The sequence below is a fragment of the Pogona vitticeps genome, chromosome 5, assembly GCF_051106095.1.
Source record: "Pogona vitticeps strain Pit_001003342236 chromosome 5, PviZW2.1, whole genome shotgun sequence".
NCBI classification, from domain to species: Eukaryota; Metazoa; Chordata; class Lepidosauria; order Squamata; family Agamidae; genus Pogona; species Pogona vitticeps.
The window spans coordinates 42,188,808-42,206,459 of NC_135787.1; the positions used below are offsets into that span (position 1 = coordinate 42,188,808).

At 39.6% G+C, this 17,652-nt stretch overlaps 1 protein-coding gene across 3 annotated transcripts in view; it reads right to left on the bottom strand.

Annotated features, from left to right (window-relative positions):
• The window catches only part of SLC10A7 (solute carrier family 10 member 7), a 183,361-nt gene that overhangs the window by 24,434 nt on the left and 141,275 nt on the right, over positions 1-17,652 (bottom strand). For all 3 annotated transcript variants that reach the window (XM_073001590.2, XM_020783017.3, XM_073001591.2), the window contains 3 exons: positions 17,453-17,618; positions 14,538-14,589; positions 10,906-10,979 (listed from right to left, as the gene is read on the bottom strand). In XM_073001590.2, coding sequence (XP_072857691.2) covers positions 10,906-10,979; positions 14,538-14,589; positions 17,453-17,618 — 292 coding nt within the window. The remainder of the gene's footprint in view (positions 1-10,905; positions 10,980-14,537; positions 14,590-17,452; positions 17,619-17,652) is intronic.

Here is a 17,652-nt window from a genome sequence, read left to right on the forward strand (position 1 = left end):
ATAGCTTGTTGGACTTCCTGACAAGAACTAGGATAACTTCCCATCCCATCTGATTACACACCAAACACTGCATAGATACGATGTTATGAAACCTCTATCAGCAATGTTCTCCAGATTGTTCATAGGAGACATCTGTAGCCTATACCAGCTTGGGATAAAAGAATCTTGAGTCATGAACAAACTGAGATTTCTCTGTGGGTGACCTGTCAGCAATCTGCTAGGTATAATGTGATTTTTTTTAAAAGTACATAAATTAACTTTAACTGTGCTTCTAGTGGGAGAGAGGGTGGGAAAGTCTCCTGTGTCGTTATCATTTTGCATGTGGATATGGGATTGTGAAAAAGAGATTTATATTTATAAAGAGGTATAAGCATGTCACTGAAAACCTGCAATCTGGTTTTTAGTGTCTGATCCAATTAAGCATACATCTGGGGAAGACTCACAGCCAAATAAATAATTGGAGAGGTGCAACTCTGAAATGACAATTGTTATTCATCGATCCCTTTTTTGCAAGTTGAGATTGAGAGATGTAAACTTCAAGTGAATGCGATCTCCTGGGTGAGATTCTTCAGTTCAAACACAGTAAACAACTGTTGTTCTCTGATGCACATTTTAGTACTGCTGCAGGCAAGCTTTCTAAATATTAATTCAAAACCTACTACAAGCAGATGGTGGAGATGAAGTGAGAGCATGAGGAAAGCACTTCAGCGTTGGCTTTCCTGCCCATATCAAAGGCCTGATTCACAGAGCCTGTTCCTGGTCAAAAATTTGTCTCTGTCATATTACCACATAAATAGTCTCCCATATAATTCTTCTTCTTCATTTTAAAATGTTTTCTGAGTTATACATTGTCTGTAGCTTCACAGTGTTCTTGTAGGTAGAATTAACCCAACAACATAATGATGTGCAGGCTAAAGGCTTAATTGTAGCAGTGCTATTTTCCAGCAATGACAAGGAACTTTCTTACTGGAGGAAGGCTGCATGCTGTCTAAAGGTTGCACCCCAGTCACCCTCAGGATGACTGCCTGGGACCTGAGGGCATTCTACTCAAATTACATGCTGCATGGCAGACACTTCAGAAGTACAGCTGGCCAAAACAAAGGTATGGATTGATTATGCACTCAGATTAGCTAATATATATACACGTGCAAGTATTTCTAAAATGGCAAGCTAACTCATTCTATCAGGCAAGGAGCAAGGAAAGAGTCAGTATCAATAAAAAGCTGTGTAACCCTGTTTATAGTTAACTTAACCCTGGATCAGTTTGGAGGAAAAGTTACTGACAAATTGAAACAAAAGTGATTTCACACGTGAACAGGTAGCAGACATTTTTGCTATGGCTTTGAGTTTCCATGAAAGGACTTACTTATACCATGCTCATTTATTTGTACATTAGGCCATAATGCATATTCTTGAGCAATAGATTATAAACCTAAAGGATTCTGCAAGATTTTAAGCTCTGGTATATTGTCCTGTGATCATTTCTATTATAAAGCCCTTTAACTTCAGTTATGAAACATATACTTTTAAACAGATGTTGAAGTTGGTTTAAAAGTTGTTCTAAGATGTTTAAACAAATGTGTTAAAATGCTGCAGCATCCAAATCAGAAAACTCAATCCAACTAGCAAAGTAAAATAAACCAGCATTATGACCACAGAATGATACCAAACTCCATTCATGAATTAAAAGTCATGGCTTGAATTGCCTGTTTTTATATCCATCTATGATATTATATTATTGGAAAATAGATATATTTGTCTATATTAAACAACAACCCAATAACATCAGTTTCACACATCAAAAAGCAACCTTCCCAAAACAAAACAAACTAGAAAAATAAACCAAAAAACTCTATGGCATAACTTAAATTCTCATGTACGAATATCCCTTTATTCTTTGTTGTTGTTGTTTAGGCGTTAAGTTGTGTCCGACTCTTCGTGACCCCATGGACCAGAACACGCCAGGCCCTCCTGTCTTCCACTGCCTCCTGGAGTTTGGTCAAATTCATGTTGGTAGCTTCAATGACACTGTCCAACCATCTCGTCCTCTGTTGTCCCCTTCTCCTCTTGCCTTCACACTTTCCCAACATCAGGGTCTTTTCCAGGGAGTCTTCTCTTCTCATGAGATGGCCAAAGTACTGGAGCCTCAGCTTCAGGATCTGTCCTTCCAGTGAGCACTCAGGGTTGATTTCCTTCAAAATGGAGAGGCTTATTCTCCTTGCAGTCCAGGGGACTCTCAAGACTCTCCTCCAGCACCACAATTCAAAAGCATCAATTCTTCGGCAGTCAGCCTTCTTTATGGTCCAGCTCTCACTTCCATACATTGCTACTGGAAAAACCATAGCTTTGACTATGCGGACCTTTGTCGGCAAGGTGATGTCTCTGCTTTTTAAAATGTTGACTAGGTTTGTCATTGCTTTCCTCCCAAGAAGCAGGTGTCTTTTAATTTCGTAGCTGCTGTCTCCATCTGCAGTGATCATGGAGCCCAAGAAAGTAAAATCTGTCACTGCCTCCATATCTTCCCCTTCTATTTGCCAGGAGGTGATGGAACCAGTGGCCATGATCTTAAGTTTTTTGGACGTTGAGTTTCAGACCATTTTTGTGCTCTCCTCTTTCACCCTCATTAAGAGGTTCTTTAATTCCTCCTCACTTTCTGCCATCACAGTGGTATCATCTGCATATCTGAGGTTACTGATATTTTTCTGGCAATCTTAATTCCGGTTTGGGATTCATCCAGTCCAGCCTTTCTCATGATGGATTCTGCATATAGGTTAAATAAGCAGGGAGAAATATACAGCCTTGTTGTACCCCTTTCTCAATTTTGAACCAATCAGTTGTTCCACATCCACTGTTGCTTCCTGTCCCACATAGAGATTTCTCAGGAGATAGATAAGGTGGTCAGGCACTCCCATTTCTTTAAGAACTTGCCATGGTTTGCTGTGGTCCACACAGTCAAAGGTTTTTGTGTAGTCAATGAAGCAGAAGTAGATGTTTTTCTGGAGCTCCCTGGCTTTCTCCATAATCCAGCCCATGTTAGCAATTTGGTCTCTAGTTCCTCTGCCCCTTCAAAATCCAGCCTGTACTTCTGGGAGTTCTTGGTCCACATACTGCTGAAGCCTGCCTTGTAGGATTTTGAGGATAACCTTTAAAATGCAGCAACTCCTAAACATTTGAATATGTAGTAAAAAAATACAAGATGTGCCTACTTATCTGTGGTATCTACTTAGAACAAACTAATGAAAAAAGGGTATTATCTACCCAAAGATTAACATTTTTAAGGCATATTCATTTCCACACTTCCTGAAATATGTAAGAAATTACGTAAGTGTATTTATTTTCAGTTTAATAAACTGCTATAGAGTGAAAAATGGAAATGAATGATAATTTGAATCTGCACACCTAGCTTTTGGTTGCCCCAAATTTCTGGTGAGTTTGTGGTACCCTTTGTAAACTGACAACTTGAAGCAGCTAGTTTCTTCACTAAGTGTATGCAATTAAAACTTCCAGTGGCCCAAGGCTCACTCAAGACACGTGGCAGTATTGTTTTGGATGAGCCATCCTAATAGCTGTGGCACTTCCTCTGGGCCTCCTTTCTCTTGTGGAATTAACTCCAGGGAATGACATCATGTCGGGCTTTCCAGATGGATTATGTGAAGCCATAGCTCAATGTCATTTTCAATAGCCATGCTTATAATTAAAGGTCAAATAGTCACTTCATCTGCAATCAATCAATAGAAGAAGTACTAATACTAAGCACTAATCAATCAATGGCAAATACGCTAATAAAAGCCATGAATCAAGTGTCTGTGTTTCATATGCTTGCATGTATGTTGAAAAAAAAAACAGGAAAAAGATGAACAAAATTAGAGCAAATATGCCTGAGGGAACACTCAGGTATCACACTTGTCTTCACTAGTGAGAATTTCACTAATTATCTTAATTATCTAGACAAATGAAATTACAGATAAAAGTGATGTCATGAGCAGCAATTATACATTATCATTAAAATCGATGAGATTAAATTTAATTTCTATACCTATCAAAATAAGGGATCACAAATGAAATACTATATATCACTACCTCTTCAGAGGTGTTTCATTTTTCCCCCACTGCAATGCTCTGAATCTTCCAGATACCTCTAGCACTGACAGTGTCACGGGACAAGTTCAAATTCACCAGAATCTGAAAATTTTACTTTTTAGGACTACGATTCCCAGCATTTTTCACTCAGAATGGCCAGCGGCATGGTCACAGTGAGATACTGGGAGTTGTCACCGAATTTCCAAGCTCTGGTACAGACCCTTCTGCACATGCCCCAGAGAGTGAGAGCCTTATACGATCAACCGCAGTATCATCAGCCTTGAGGAAATGCAGGTATGTTAACTATCTTGTCTACAGCACAAACCCCAACGTATGGGAGGGAACTGTGTTTGTCTTAGAGTTGAGTGAGAGCTTCTCCGTGGATCCAAGCTGAGGAACTGGCAGATGTCCTCCTGAGCATGCCGCATGTGGGAATTAGTTGGTTTCATAATACGATGAGGGAGAAGTGCCTTACAAGAGTCTTCTCATGCTTCTCTTATTACCACTTCTAAAGCTTCAAACCTGTCATCTTTCCTCCTCCTCTGCTGGCGCTGTGTGATGTTCCCCAGGGAATGGACGCAAGGCACCCTGCGGAGGCTTCACATGCCAGAATGTGAAAAATCAGTTTAAGCTCCAAGTGAAACAGCTTTTGTTGCAGGAGGCCCCTAAGTGCTCTTGTTTGCTTTAGTGGTGCTCGAGTTTTGGAGGCAGATTAAAAAAAGAAAGAAAGAAAGAAAAACCACATCCTCACAGCAGACTTAAAAGAAGGCCCTGAAGTTCATGGATGCCCTTAAAATATTCAAACACTGAAGTGTTAAATGGGATCTTGCTTGCATTTCCTAAAACCTGCTCAGGTAAATTACAGTAGAATAATATAACAGATAAGTTGAGTTGTTATTCCCTGTGAAGTCAACAGCAAGCGCTTCACTGGGAGAAAGATTTGGCCTTGGGAACAGGTTCTAGTAGATTTTTTGGCTTTAGACAAAAACATCACTCCATTGTTGCCTGAGGCCCTAATTCAGAAACACCACTTATATTTTCTGTTCTAACTGCCATTCTTGAACTGCAACTTCCTGTTCTATTGCAAGGGGTGTACATTTTTTATTCTTATTTTTGAAAGCAGAGGAAGAAAAGGATCTATTGAAATGCAGTATGAAAAAGAGGCAATGTGCATTAAATGTGCATGATGTTTTCTGGTTTGTAGTCAGCTGGAAAAATTATATGTTCCATGGAATTGTTTAAACGTTGGGGTGTGCCTCAGCCCACTCTTTTCAAGTGAAATCAACATGCAAACTGAGCTTACCATCAACTTATTTTACAATTACTACTATTTGCCAATGGACTTTAAAGTTAATATGCACATTTCCCCCAAACCCAGAAAATGTATCACAAATACACAGAACATTTTCCCCGGAAAAGCAGGCAGATTAGCCATGCTTTCACAAATGAATTATCCTAAATCTTGCTATTTATGGCCTCTATAAAATTCTGTGATCAAATAGAACTCTTCTGTATGCAGTTGAACTTTATTCAGAGTTCTCTACTTTGATGATTTTCAACACAGTCCCAAACTAAAACAATGAGACCTACTATTATTTCATTATTGCACACATTCATGTTTCATCATTTGCCTCCTTTCCTTCCCTCATTTTCTCTGGTCTTCTCGCTTCCAATCTTTTAAATTTTCTTAAGAAGTGTAACCAACCGGGTGGAAAAAAGGCATTTTGATCTTGGGTCAGTAATAGATATGAGGGTATTCGTATTTGTATACAAATACAAATATTATCGTGCAGCTGGATTTAACAAGGATCAGGCCCTGTGGCCAGACCGTCTACTCATGCATCTGGCAGCAGCAGTGGCCCCACTTGTCCTTCCAATCGCGGCCAGAGTGCTGTTGTCTATCTGCTTGGCTGGCCACTCCAGGCAGAAGGAGGGGGGACGAGTCTCCCTACATGGCTGCTGAGTGGCCAGCTGAACGAGAAGAGAGTGGTGCTCTGCGTGTGACTGGAAGGATGAGCAAGGCCAGGCCGGGGCTGGGATCAGATATGTGAGTGGACGGTCCGACCCTAGGGGCCGGACCCTCATTAAGTCCAGCTGCACTGGGATATTCATATTTGTATACGAATACCCCCATCTCTAGTCAGTAACCATAAAAGTTAACAAGAAGCCCTCTGGAACTACAGTGGTGTTTGAAAAGAGTCATTATTACTCTGCCATAGTAGTATGTAGTTCCAACAGGTGAAATCACTTCACCACCTGATGCCGCCAAGGAGATAGAACTGAAAACATTTTAGTTGTACAAGACCCTTACCATGCAACGTATTCTTTTACACACAGAATATTAAGACTTGTATTGTCCTACTTCTCTGTAGTATGTGTACTCAAAGAATTTTAAAGAGACCCAAATCAATTACAATCATATAGCTCAATGCATTAGGGATCCAGCTGCAGAGTCAGAGGTTGGGAGTTTGATTCCCCACTGTGCTGCCTCGATGGAGGCTGGACTCGACGATCCGTAGGATCCCTTCCACCTCTGCATTTCTAAGATTCTAAAATGATACCTAACACATAATATAGAATCCTGAACAGTACTGCAGTGTCACAGCTAAAAGAACTCAAAAGAATAGAGCCTAAGACACTAAAAATTGATTTAAACAAATGAGTTTTCAGGTCTTGCCTGGAAACAGGAAGAAATTGACTCTATTGTATCTACCCAGAATAGATATTTCATAGCATTGGTTCCAGGAATGGAAAAAAACCTGTCTCTTAACCTGCTCTGAGTATTTCTGATGGAGATAGGACAGAATACACAGCCTTGAATGCTGTTTCTCTGATGTTTGGGCAGATTTTTAATAAGAGTATGCAATCTATGAAACAAACTGGTCCCAATGAACTTTGAAAGGTTAAAAGCAATAAATTAAACTGTTTACCCCAATTTTAGCATTTAACTGTTATAAAATATGGGGGGGGGGAGAGTAGTATTCTAATCAGCATAGGACATGACAGATTGTTCAACTCCAGCCAACATTATGGCAGTCACATTGGAAACCTCTTCAAGTTTTGGAAATAAACCCACATTGTTCTAAAAAGTGTACTTTCAAAGATAGATTGGGATTCTGTTCGCTTTTTATGGCTAAATCTTCTCTAGCTTTCCATGTTCATTAATTGGCTTCTCTATTGGCTTCTCTCTCTCTCTCTCATATATATATATGTCAGGATGTCAGGAACTGCTGTTTGAAAGTCTAGCATTCGGTGGCTGAAATCCTGTTGCTTAGTGTGGTAGGTCTGCTGTCCCTGTGTTGAATTTGCTAAGTAACTACTCATAGCAGTTGTTTAGAACCACACTGGTAGAGGCTGCAACCCACTAATTTAGTGGGTCTACTTTAGTGTGACTTACCACACTAAGCAACAGGATTTCAGCCACCGAATGCTAGACTTTCAAACAGCAGTTCCTGACATCCCAGGAGAATACATAGCAAAATTCAGTGTGAATTCTGTTGAGATAAAATAGAACTAGTATTCTCACAGGTACAGAAGCAGTGTTTGTACATAGTACTATTCCATACTTCAGCCTTACAAGAAAGAACTCACACTCCATGGGCCCCTTCCCTTTTCTGACATTGCTATAAAGAATCACAAGCTTCTTCTACTACTACTCTTGTTTATTAACTGTAGTTTAGTGTGTCCTTTCAACTTTAAACTATGCTTAATCCTAATGACAGTTTGATTAAACAAGCCAGCTAAAATGAACTATGATGTGAAGTCAACTTCCTTTAGAGAGTTATAATTAAAATAACCAATGTGTTCAGATTCAGATAATATAGCACTCTGTGCCTAATCTAAAAAAGAAGAAAAAGCTTTCAGACTCCTTCTTGTGTCTATGCCGGAGAAGGAAGCAAATCATTGTTATAGGGAAGACAAAAAAAAACCCCAAACGAGGTCAGAGAGTTTGTTAGATGTTTGCTAAAAGCACAATAAACATATAACAATCTGCTTCTCAGGCTATCCTTCCAGGGTCCACAGATAGCTATAGAAAAAAAGGGAATCAATCTGATGGGAGTCATGAGTGGTCTCCAAATGTCTATTTCAATAAAACTAAAACTATCATTCATGTCACTGTGGAAGAATATGGGTGCATTTTATAAATATTTTTCCCCAGGGTAACTGTTCCCTATTCTGTAAAATGTTGTCCCTTTCCTGGTGCACTGAACATGGTTATATTTGGAAGAACATACAAGATAATAATTATTGTAAGATCCTGTTTCTCACCAAAGAGGACTGCTAAGAATACACCACATTTAAGTGCTATGTTTTTGCAAGAAAATCTCAAAAATGTTTCCAGTTATAGAAAGTAGAGATGGCTGAACTTCTATATCACCAGTCAAAGACACTGAATGCTGAAGAAAGACAGATTTCAGAAAACCTAACAATTTCTCAGATTTGTTTTTACTACGATAGTTGTTGGAAGACACAAGTGCAATAAAAAGAATGATGGACTCAGATAGGAGGAGATGCTTATCATCAGCAACATATGCTCTTTAGCTATGGGAAAAGCATTCTATCTCAATTAGAACAAAAAAAAAAGAACCAGGAAGTTTGAAAAAAAATGCTGGTTTGTTGGTTCAGTGTGGTTCAGGTTCACTAAAATGGATGAACCAAAATGAATTGAATAAATTAACTTCTAAAACTATTTAACGAACTTCCTGGTTCATTTGCCCCCTTGCCCCCACAGCCTGCCCCCACCCCTTCCCACTGCCCCCACTGCCCCCCTATTTTTTGCTGATGCCTCCTCTTCTTCCTTTGCCACCACCATCTTCCAGGAGCTGGACATGTCTCTGTGCATGCGCCTAACTACCAGCTGACAGGCATGGAAATGCGCAGAGAGAGTGGCTGCTTTCCATGAGCCAGACCTACTATCTCTGTACATGCGGTGGGCTCCCAGTTGATCAGGGAGATTCCCTGTAAGCTGTACAGTCATGCGATGCTGGACCGCTCATTTGCAGCTGGCATTTAGATAGAGGAAGCAGAGATGGTGGCAGGGGCAGGTAGGAAGGCGACAGGGGCAGTGGGACGGGGGCAGGCTGCGGGGCTGCAAATGGGTGATTAAGCACTGTGTGGCCCCGATCCAGTACTATGCAGAGCCGGATAGGGGCCACATGGTGCTGGATCATCCACTTGCAGCCGAAATGGCAATGGAGAAGGACCAGGTATGGAGGAAAAAGGGGCAGTGGGAAGGGAGCAGGCAGGTGGCAGAGGGGGTGGGGGTTTCGTTTCCCCTCCCCACAGGCACGAACTTTTGAAAAAATGAAATGGTTAGTGCTTCATTTTTTTAAAAGTTCAGAAAGTTAGTGGTTCGTGACTACCCACGAGCCACCACAAACCACCATTTTTATGGTTCGTGCCTATCTCCAATCTCAGCCTAAATCATCTCACTGGTTTTACATGAAAAGTACGACCTCACATCTATGTAATCCTTGGAGAAAGAATGAGATAAATAAATAAGCAAGCAAACATCATCACTTATATATGGTACAGCCATGCTATCTTCTCAACTATTCTTGCTCTTGGCATGCTAATGGGGAGACCAAAACTTCCACTTATATGTTTACTTGAGATCACTGACCGATTTATATGCTAATCTTCTGTACAAATACGTATTTTGTGTTATGATCACATCTGTTTCTATGAATGTGTATGGTTTGTCAAACAAATATCTATATACTTACTGTACATTAAAATGCTCATTTTACTCCTTGTTGATCTCCTTTAGAAAATCATAGAAATATATATGCAATAGTCAAGTCTGCCTCCCACTCAAACTGTCATTGTATTTTAATTAAATCTATTGTACATTTCTATTGCAACAAGTGTTATTGCAAGGGAATTTTCAGTGACTAGCAAGTCAATGATCTTTGAATATTGTACTATAATGAATAAACACGCAGTCCGGAGACTCTTTACGATAAATACAGCGATATTTGATAAAACACTGCTGTCTTTATTGATCTGTTTCTTTATATGTTGTAAATGCTTTGTGTGTTACAGTTTTGAGCAATAATAATTTTGCTGTTTGACTGTGTTGTAATAACTCAAAACATAATCTGGAATGAACCACAAACTTTATCAATATTAGATTAGAGAAACAGAACATCAAAAACAAAGACAAAAATCAAATTGCTTTCTCTAAAGAAGGAACAGATTAATGGCACTGCAATACAATTACTAAATTCCCAAAGGTGCAGACTGTGTTGTCTTCCTTTTAGAAAACATTTACTTGCCTATTGCAAAAATGTTCTCATGAATTTACAAATATTGTTAGGCTTCTCTACTACATCTTGCCATACAGTGAACTGATAACAGAACAACACTTTCGTGACAAAGTCAACTAAAAGGAGCACTGCGACCTGATTTTAAAATTCAACTGCATATAACTTGAGAATCTGATTCTTTCACAAAGGGTGGAATATATACATTTGGTCTTAGTTCTACATAAGATGCTTAAAACTGTTGTAAATCATAAAGATAAAGGACTCAAAACAGTTTGGGAATAGGATGTTTAGATTCATGTTGGAGACAATGATTGGAGAACCTTATGAAAATATATAAAATTGGTTTTAGGCAAACATAAAACTAATATATAGACAGTATTTAATCAAGCAGATATACAATTTCTATACTTGTTCATCAATTTATTAAAAGGCATATGGTAATAGGCTCAAACTTCCACAGGTAATCAGCATGCTGGTGAGCTTCCAATTGGGGAAAAAGAAAAATCAGGAAGTTAATATATTAAAAAACTGGGCTCAGCCTCTCATAAAAACTTACCCAGGGTTAGAGATTTGTGTGTAGAACAGAAGATAATGGCCACTGTGTCTGCTGGTGTGAAACCAGAATTCTTCCTGGAAAAGACATAAATAACTTTAAAAGTCTGTTTATTAAACATGTGTACTCACTAATCATACATAACATTTCATGTACTGAATAACTGTATTTTCAATAACTCTGAACAGGTTTCATGACAAACAGTTCACTCAATGGCTTCTGATTTTTTAATTTTATTTTTGGCTTTAAGTTAAATTGTACTGCTGCAAAGTCTTTCACTGCACATATGTATCTGAAAGACTAATGATCTCACACAACTTATTCTGTGACAGAGGTTTATTCTGGTTTAAAATCCTTCTTATGGAACAAATGATTGGTCCAAAATTGGAAAGGGAGTACAACAAGGCTGTATATTGTCTCCCTGCTTATTTAACTTATATGCAGAATACACCATGTGAAAGGTTGGACTGGATGAATCCCAAACCAGAATTAAGATTGCCGGAAGAAATATCAACAACCTCAGATATGCAGATGATACCATTCTGATGGCAGAAAGTAAAGAGGAATTAAACAACCTCTTAATGAGGGTGAAAGAGGAGAGTGCAAAAAATGGTCTGAAGCTCAACATCAAAAAAACTAAGATCATGGCCACTGGTCCCATCACCTCCTGGCAAATAGAAGAGGAAGATATGGAGGCAGTGACAGACTGTACTTTCTTGAGCTCCATGATCACTGCAGATGGTGACAGCAGCCAAGAAATTAAAAGACGCCTGCTTCTTGGGAGGAAAGTGATGACAAACCTAGTCAACATCTTAAAAAGCAGAGACATCACCTTGCCAACAAAGGTCTTCATAGTCAAAGCTATGGTTTTTCCAGTTTTTTCATGTATGGAAGTGAGAGCTGGACCATAAAGAAGGCTGACCATTGAAGAATTGATGGTTTTGAATTGTGGTGCTGGAGGAGGCTCTTGGGAAGTCCCCTGGACTGCAAGGAGAACAAGCCTCTCCATTCTGAAGGAAATCAACCCTGAGTGCTCACTGGAAGGACAGATTCTGAAGCTGAGGCTTCAATACTTTGGCCATCTCATGAGAAGAGAAGACTTCCTGGAAAAGACCCTGATGTTGGGAAAGTGTGAAGGCAAGAGGAGAAGGGGACGACAGAGGACAAGATGGCTGGACAGTGTCATTGAAGCTACCAACATGAATTTGACCCAACTCCGGGAAGCAGTGGAAGACAGGAGGGCCTGGCATGCTCTGGTCCATGGGGTCACAAAGAGTCAGAAACGACTTAATGACTAAACAACAACAACAAAATCCTTCTGAAAACCCATAGTATCACATTAACAGCGATTTATAAAGTTTTAAGTTTGAAAAAAAAGGCTGCAGATATTCTTAAAAGTCAACTCTAATAAATGTGTGAGGTCCGCAATGCTAGCACAAATTGTTTTCGGCCCTATGGAAATATCTTTTGGAATCTTGCACTCCTGCCCCATTCTGACCAGTTATCTGCTTATTCATAAGGACCCAGGCAGTGGTAGTACTGGGATTGCAAAGGGAAGTGTAAGTGAGACTTGGGCAACACACAAAAAGACTGCCAAAGTCAGGGACAGATATCAATGGACATTTGGCATGGTGCTACTGTTCTCTCTCCCCAAGCACCAGCCTGGGCTCCATAGCATCACCCCAGGTCACAATGCTCACATCCAAGCTGTCACAGGGATCTCTATCAAGTGCTACTGTACAGTTGCCACCAGTCCTCCCTAAAATACAATGCAGGACCCTGCACACCTTGTTCTGGGGAATGTCAAGATCTTCTCCACCCACAGTAGAATGGAGCCAAGGAGAAACTCTATTTCCTTTCTTCCAAAAGCACCGCTGCCTATCAAGTAAATGCATTTGGTGTAACAGAGGGAATAGCTGGTAGTGAGAGCAGCAATTAACAGTGCCAACTGAACCCTCATTGGTCTTGGCAATTTTCTTCAATTGGTGGGGCGAGCATGGATCCTCACCATACTGACTGCTGGCACTGGCCTCACAGACTGCGAGTGCTCTTCTTTCAGTCATAAAAATCACACAAATAATCGCACTTATGTTATTCTACACAACCATGGGCTCAAACATGGTATGACATGACTGGTGGATTTTTTTCGAAATACTGTACCAAATGTTCAAAAATATAAAGCAATACAGTGGTGCCTTGACTTACAAATGCCCCAACATACAACCAATTCGAGTTACAACCAGCTCTGGCTGCAAAATTTTGCTTCGACTTGCAGCTGGAGCTTCGAGTTGCGATCAAAAGAGGCAGGGAAAAAGGTGAGGAATTCAAATTAGAGGACTAACCATTGGTCAGCAAAGAGCTTCTTTGTAGCTCTTTTGCCCCAACAGTGAGAGTGTGTGCATCGGAAGAGGCTTGGTGCCTAGCTTCTGCTTCTGAGTGAGAGTATGTGTGTGTTTGCAGGGAGGTTTGGGACTGCCTGGTAAGGTACCATGCTGCTTTCTGCTTTTTAAAAACTGTGTGTTCTGGGTGGGGTTTTCAGTGTGGTTTTGGGCTGGTGGGGGGGGTTAGACTCCAAAGTCTTTTTGTTTTAAAATCAGAAAAGGAGCTCTGCTAGCTGGAATGGTGTAAAGTGTGGTTTAGACTCCAAAATCTTTTTGTTTTACAATCAGAAAAGGGGCTCTGCCTGCTGGCATGGTGTAAAAATGTGGTTTAGACTCAAGTCTCTCTACCCCCCCCATTGTCTACTCTCTCTCTATCTTCTCTCTTTTTGTGCTTAACAGCACAAACTTTTGTCTGAGAGGTCTGTGTACCCCAGTGATGACCTTCTTTCTTTTCTCTTTTCCCCATTGTTCCCTCCCTCCTTCCTTTCATGCCCTTTTTTAAACCTAAGTCATCTTAGGTTAAAAGAAGAAGAAAAAACTTCCCCTAGTGGTAGAGGATGGATTAACCGCTTTTGCAATCGTTCCTATGGGAACAAATGCTTCGACTTGGAACCAGCGCCTCAAGATACAACCAAAAAACAGCCGGAACGGATTTATCGCATTTCAATGCATTTCAATGGGAAATGGTGCTTTGACTTATGAACATTTCAAGTTACGGGTTGAGGCACCACTGTATTCTCAACAAAATTCAGTAAAAGAAGAAGTACATTTGAGGGCTCAACTTGAGCCACACAAAAAAGGACAAACCTCCGTCATTTCACAACTAAGGATTCTGTTTGGTCATATAGAGGGTGGCAAAATGTATTAGTTTTTTTTACTTGTATATACACAGTATCATAATTAATAAAATATTACATCACATTTTTTCCTTTTGCCTCCATTGCCTTGTGCCTCCATAATACGAAAGACCTGCTTTAGAAAGTCTCCTAGTTCTCTGCCACATTTTTTTTTCTTTCTAATGTATTGGGGGGAGGCTGTATGGTGGGGGAGGGAGGTTGCTTGTTCTGATGGAAATTCCAGGGGAATTAAACTACTAGATCCTGGCTTTTATTTCTCAGATTCATGAGTCTTCCCAGACTACAGATTGGAACTTGAGGGTTCAACCTGAGCCACACAAGAAAGGACAAGCTTCTTTCATTTTGCACCTAAGTATTCTGTTTGGTCATACAGAGAACTTTTACTGCCATCACATACCTTGTAGAAAAGAAGAAAGTTAACAGCATGAATCCCAGCTGAATCGAAAATACTGAAAGATAAATTGGTTTGATTAATGTGAACATGTAACATGAAAAGACTCAAACAAATATGTACTTTAAAAGGTACATCAATTTTTTCACAACTGGAAAAAATAATGTACTAAGAATGACAAAGTTGATCTTCAACTTATTTATTTAATCAATTGCAAATATATCAAACAGGCAACTGATACAGTTCAAATCTTATCAATAGCACTAAACACAATCATGCTGCATTAAAATACTCGTTTGCCTCATATCAGATACTCCCCTCAGGGTAGGAGGAGTAATACAGACTTTGGTAAACCTTCATATTCTGTGAAAATGATTTGAATACTGATAGCTTTTTGATTTCTATCATGAGATAAAGATAACAGATTACCTCAGCGCATTTGTTTGAGTGAATTTTTATTAATTGCAGAAATTGTATGATCATGATTTTTAAGTCCCCCAAATGTCATTTTAGAGAAAATATATTTTTATGTATTAGATTCTCTGTAGGGACTATGACGGCAAAATATCAGTATGTTACAATGATAAAAAAAATAGTGGAGCAATGAAATACAATGGGCGTGGGGCAGCATCCTGGTGCCAGAAGGCTGAGCCTGGCTGGGGTGCTCCGGCCGCTTGCCCCGGCCTCGCCCTCCTCCATGGCCGACCCTGCAGCATCTGCCTCGGCTGCAGCCGGGGGATGAGTGCGATCGGAGGAAGCTTCGGACTGCCTGGTAAAGTGCTGCTTTTTGCTTTTTAAAAACTGTTCTGGGTGGCTTTTGCAGGGTGAGTTTGGACTGGGGGGGTTATGTTTCTGTGCTGTGTTGTTTTGTTTTTTGGTGATTTTTTTAAAGTCTCAGAGTGCGGCTTTCTCCGATGTTTATTTTTGGGTTTTGCTTTATTTTTTGCAGCCCCAGCGCCTTAGGGGCTTCATTTATTTATTTTTGGGTGTGTGTGTGTGTGTGTGTGTGTGTGTGTGTGTTTTGTTTTGTTTTGCAGCCCCAGCGTGTTCCTATGGGGCGTGCAGCGTTTTATTTTATTTTGGTTTTTTTCTGGAATGGGTTAATTGTGTTCCCATGCATTCCGATGGGAAATGGTGCTTCGACTTACGACCATTTCGAGTTACGTCCATCTTCTGGGATGAATTATGGTCGTAAGTCGAGGCACCACTGTATAAGAAAGTAACAGGCAAATATATATATACACAACTATTTTCTTGCGTCTAAATGATTGCAGTAGCATATCTTACAAAATATACAAAATGTAGATCACTTAAAATATATTAAACTATTTTGATCAGAATCCCATTGGATTTTCATTGCATAGAATGGAAGTTACAGCATTGGCCATAGCGATCTGGAAAGCTGCTGGTCACACATATTTAATCAAGCTTGTGTGCTACTTTTTTTTTACTAGCACCCTGAGAACCAGATTGAGCCACATGGAAAAACAAACAAATACTAGGGAATAATAATCTTAGGACTGCAGAGCTGGAAGAGACTGTATGGATCATTGAGTCCGGCCCCAGTCAAGGAGGCACAGTGAGGAATTGAACTCCTACCTTCTACCTCTGCTGCCTGATGCCTAAATACTGAGCTATCCAGGACGGCACATTTTGGCACACTCGTGCACCATAGCGCGCTGCTACTTCTCTCACCAATTTTTGGCTACCAGTTTACAACCTATAAATTCTGGTGATGGTACAGCTCTCAGTGGTATACAATACCATAGCTATCACCACAAATTAACAAAAAAAATCACCAATCCCCTTTAAAACCTATTTTGCAAGTATTTCAATACCACATGTCTTAGACAGGCTCTTTAACCTTTTCATTGTTGAGCACTAAGTTATTAATAGTAAATTTCTTCATATGCAACTCTAGCTAAACACATCCCACAAATAATTCACTAGTAGAAAACTGCCCAACTGGTGCATACCGTGGATAAGACCTTTAAATTATAAAATTTACATTGCCTGTGTTGATTAGATGCTATTTTAAGGCTTATGTTTACAAGCATATTGAGCTTTGCTTCTTCTTGCTTTCTATTAAAGTCTCACCAGACTGTATTAATTATACCTGGCACTTATCATATCAGTAACTGCACATTCTTGGAAATGAGGTTACACTAGGATTTTCCAATACATGCCTCATATACAGAATATAGTTTAGAATTCTCCCTCTGTTTGTATCTCTCAATTCCTCTTACCAAGGAGTTCTATATTAAATCTGGGAAGCACCAACTGGGGGTCATTTAAAAAAAATAGCATAATTCTTTTAAAGCTATAAGGCTATTGCAATTGCAATTTCAATTTGGTGGCTTTTTGTGTCATCTAAAGAAAAGAAGAATGCTCAATGATCACAAAACATATGCTAATATAAGTTTCAGTGGGGTTGTTGCTGCATAACACACACACACACACACACACACACACACACACACACACACACACACACACACACAAAGGGAATTATGGGTTAAATCCATCTACTAAACCCAAATATCAAGAGTCCCAAGTCCCATTCATTCCAAGTTAGTTGAGAATTTAGCTCATTGTTGTTGAGCACTTCAAGGAATACATGTTTTCCAAATAGGAACATATATATTAAATGACTCCATTCTACTATCATTGTATTGAAGCTCATTTTCTTTTGGTGGAAAATAAACACACGTTAATTGCTCCAGGTTATCAAAATGCAATCAAAGACCCAACTGCTGCACTGCTAAAGAACCACTATTCATAGCATGTAAGACTGTGGCAAGAAGACAAAGAAGCTCAGTGAAAAAACACTGTGGGTCCTAACTCACTAGGCAAGAAAATAAAGCTCCTTTGAATGAAATCTTAGCTGTTAAATTGAACTACAATGTGAAACTGGTACTTACTTATGAAAACTATAATAATCAGGCTAAACTTATCAAGGTCAATATTAGGATTGGAAAAAGTATCACAGAAGGTTGTATAGATAATCATCAAGAGCACGCAGCTGCTGATAGTACCAAATGGAGGCTTCTTTCTCTCAAGCCATTCTTTGATGTATCTTCGAACAATCTGAAACACAAGGAGGAGAAAAAAAGGAAATCAA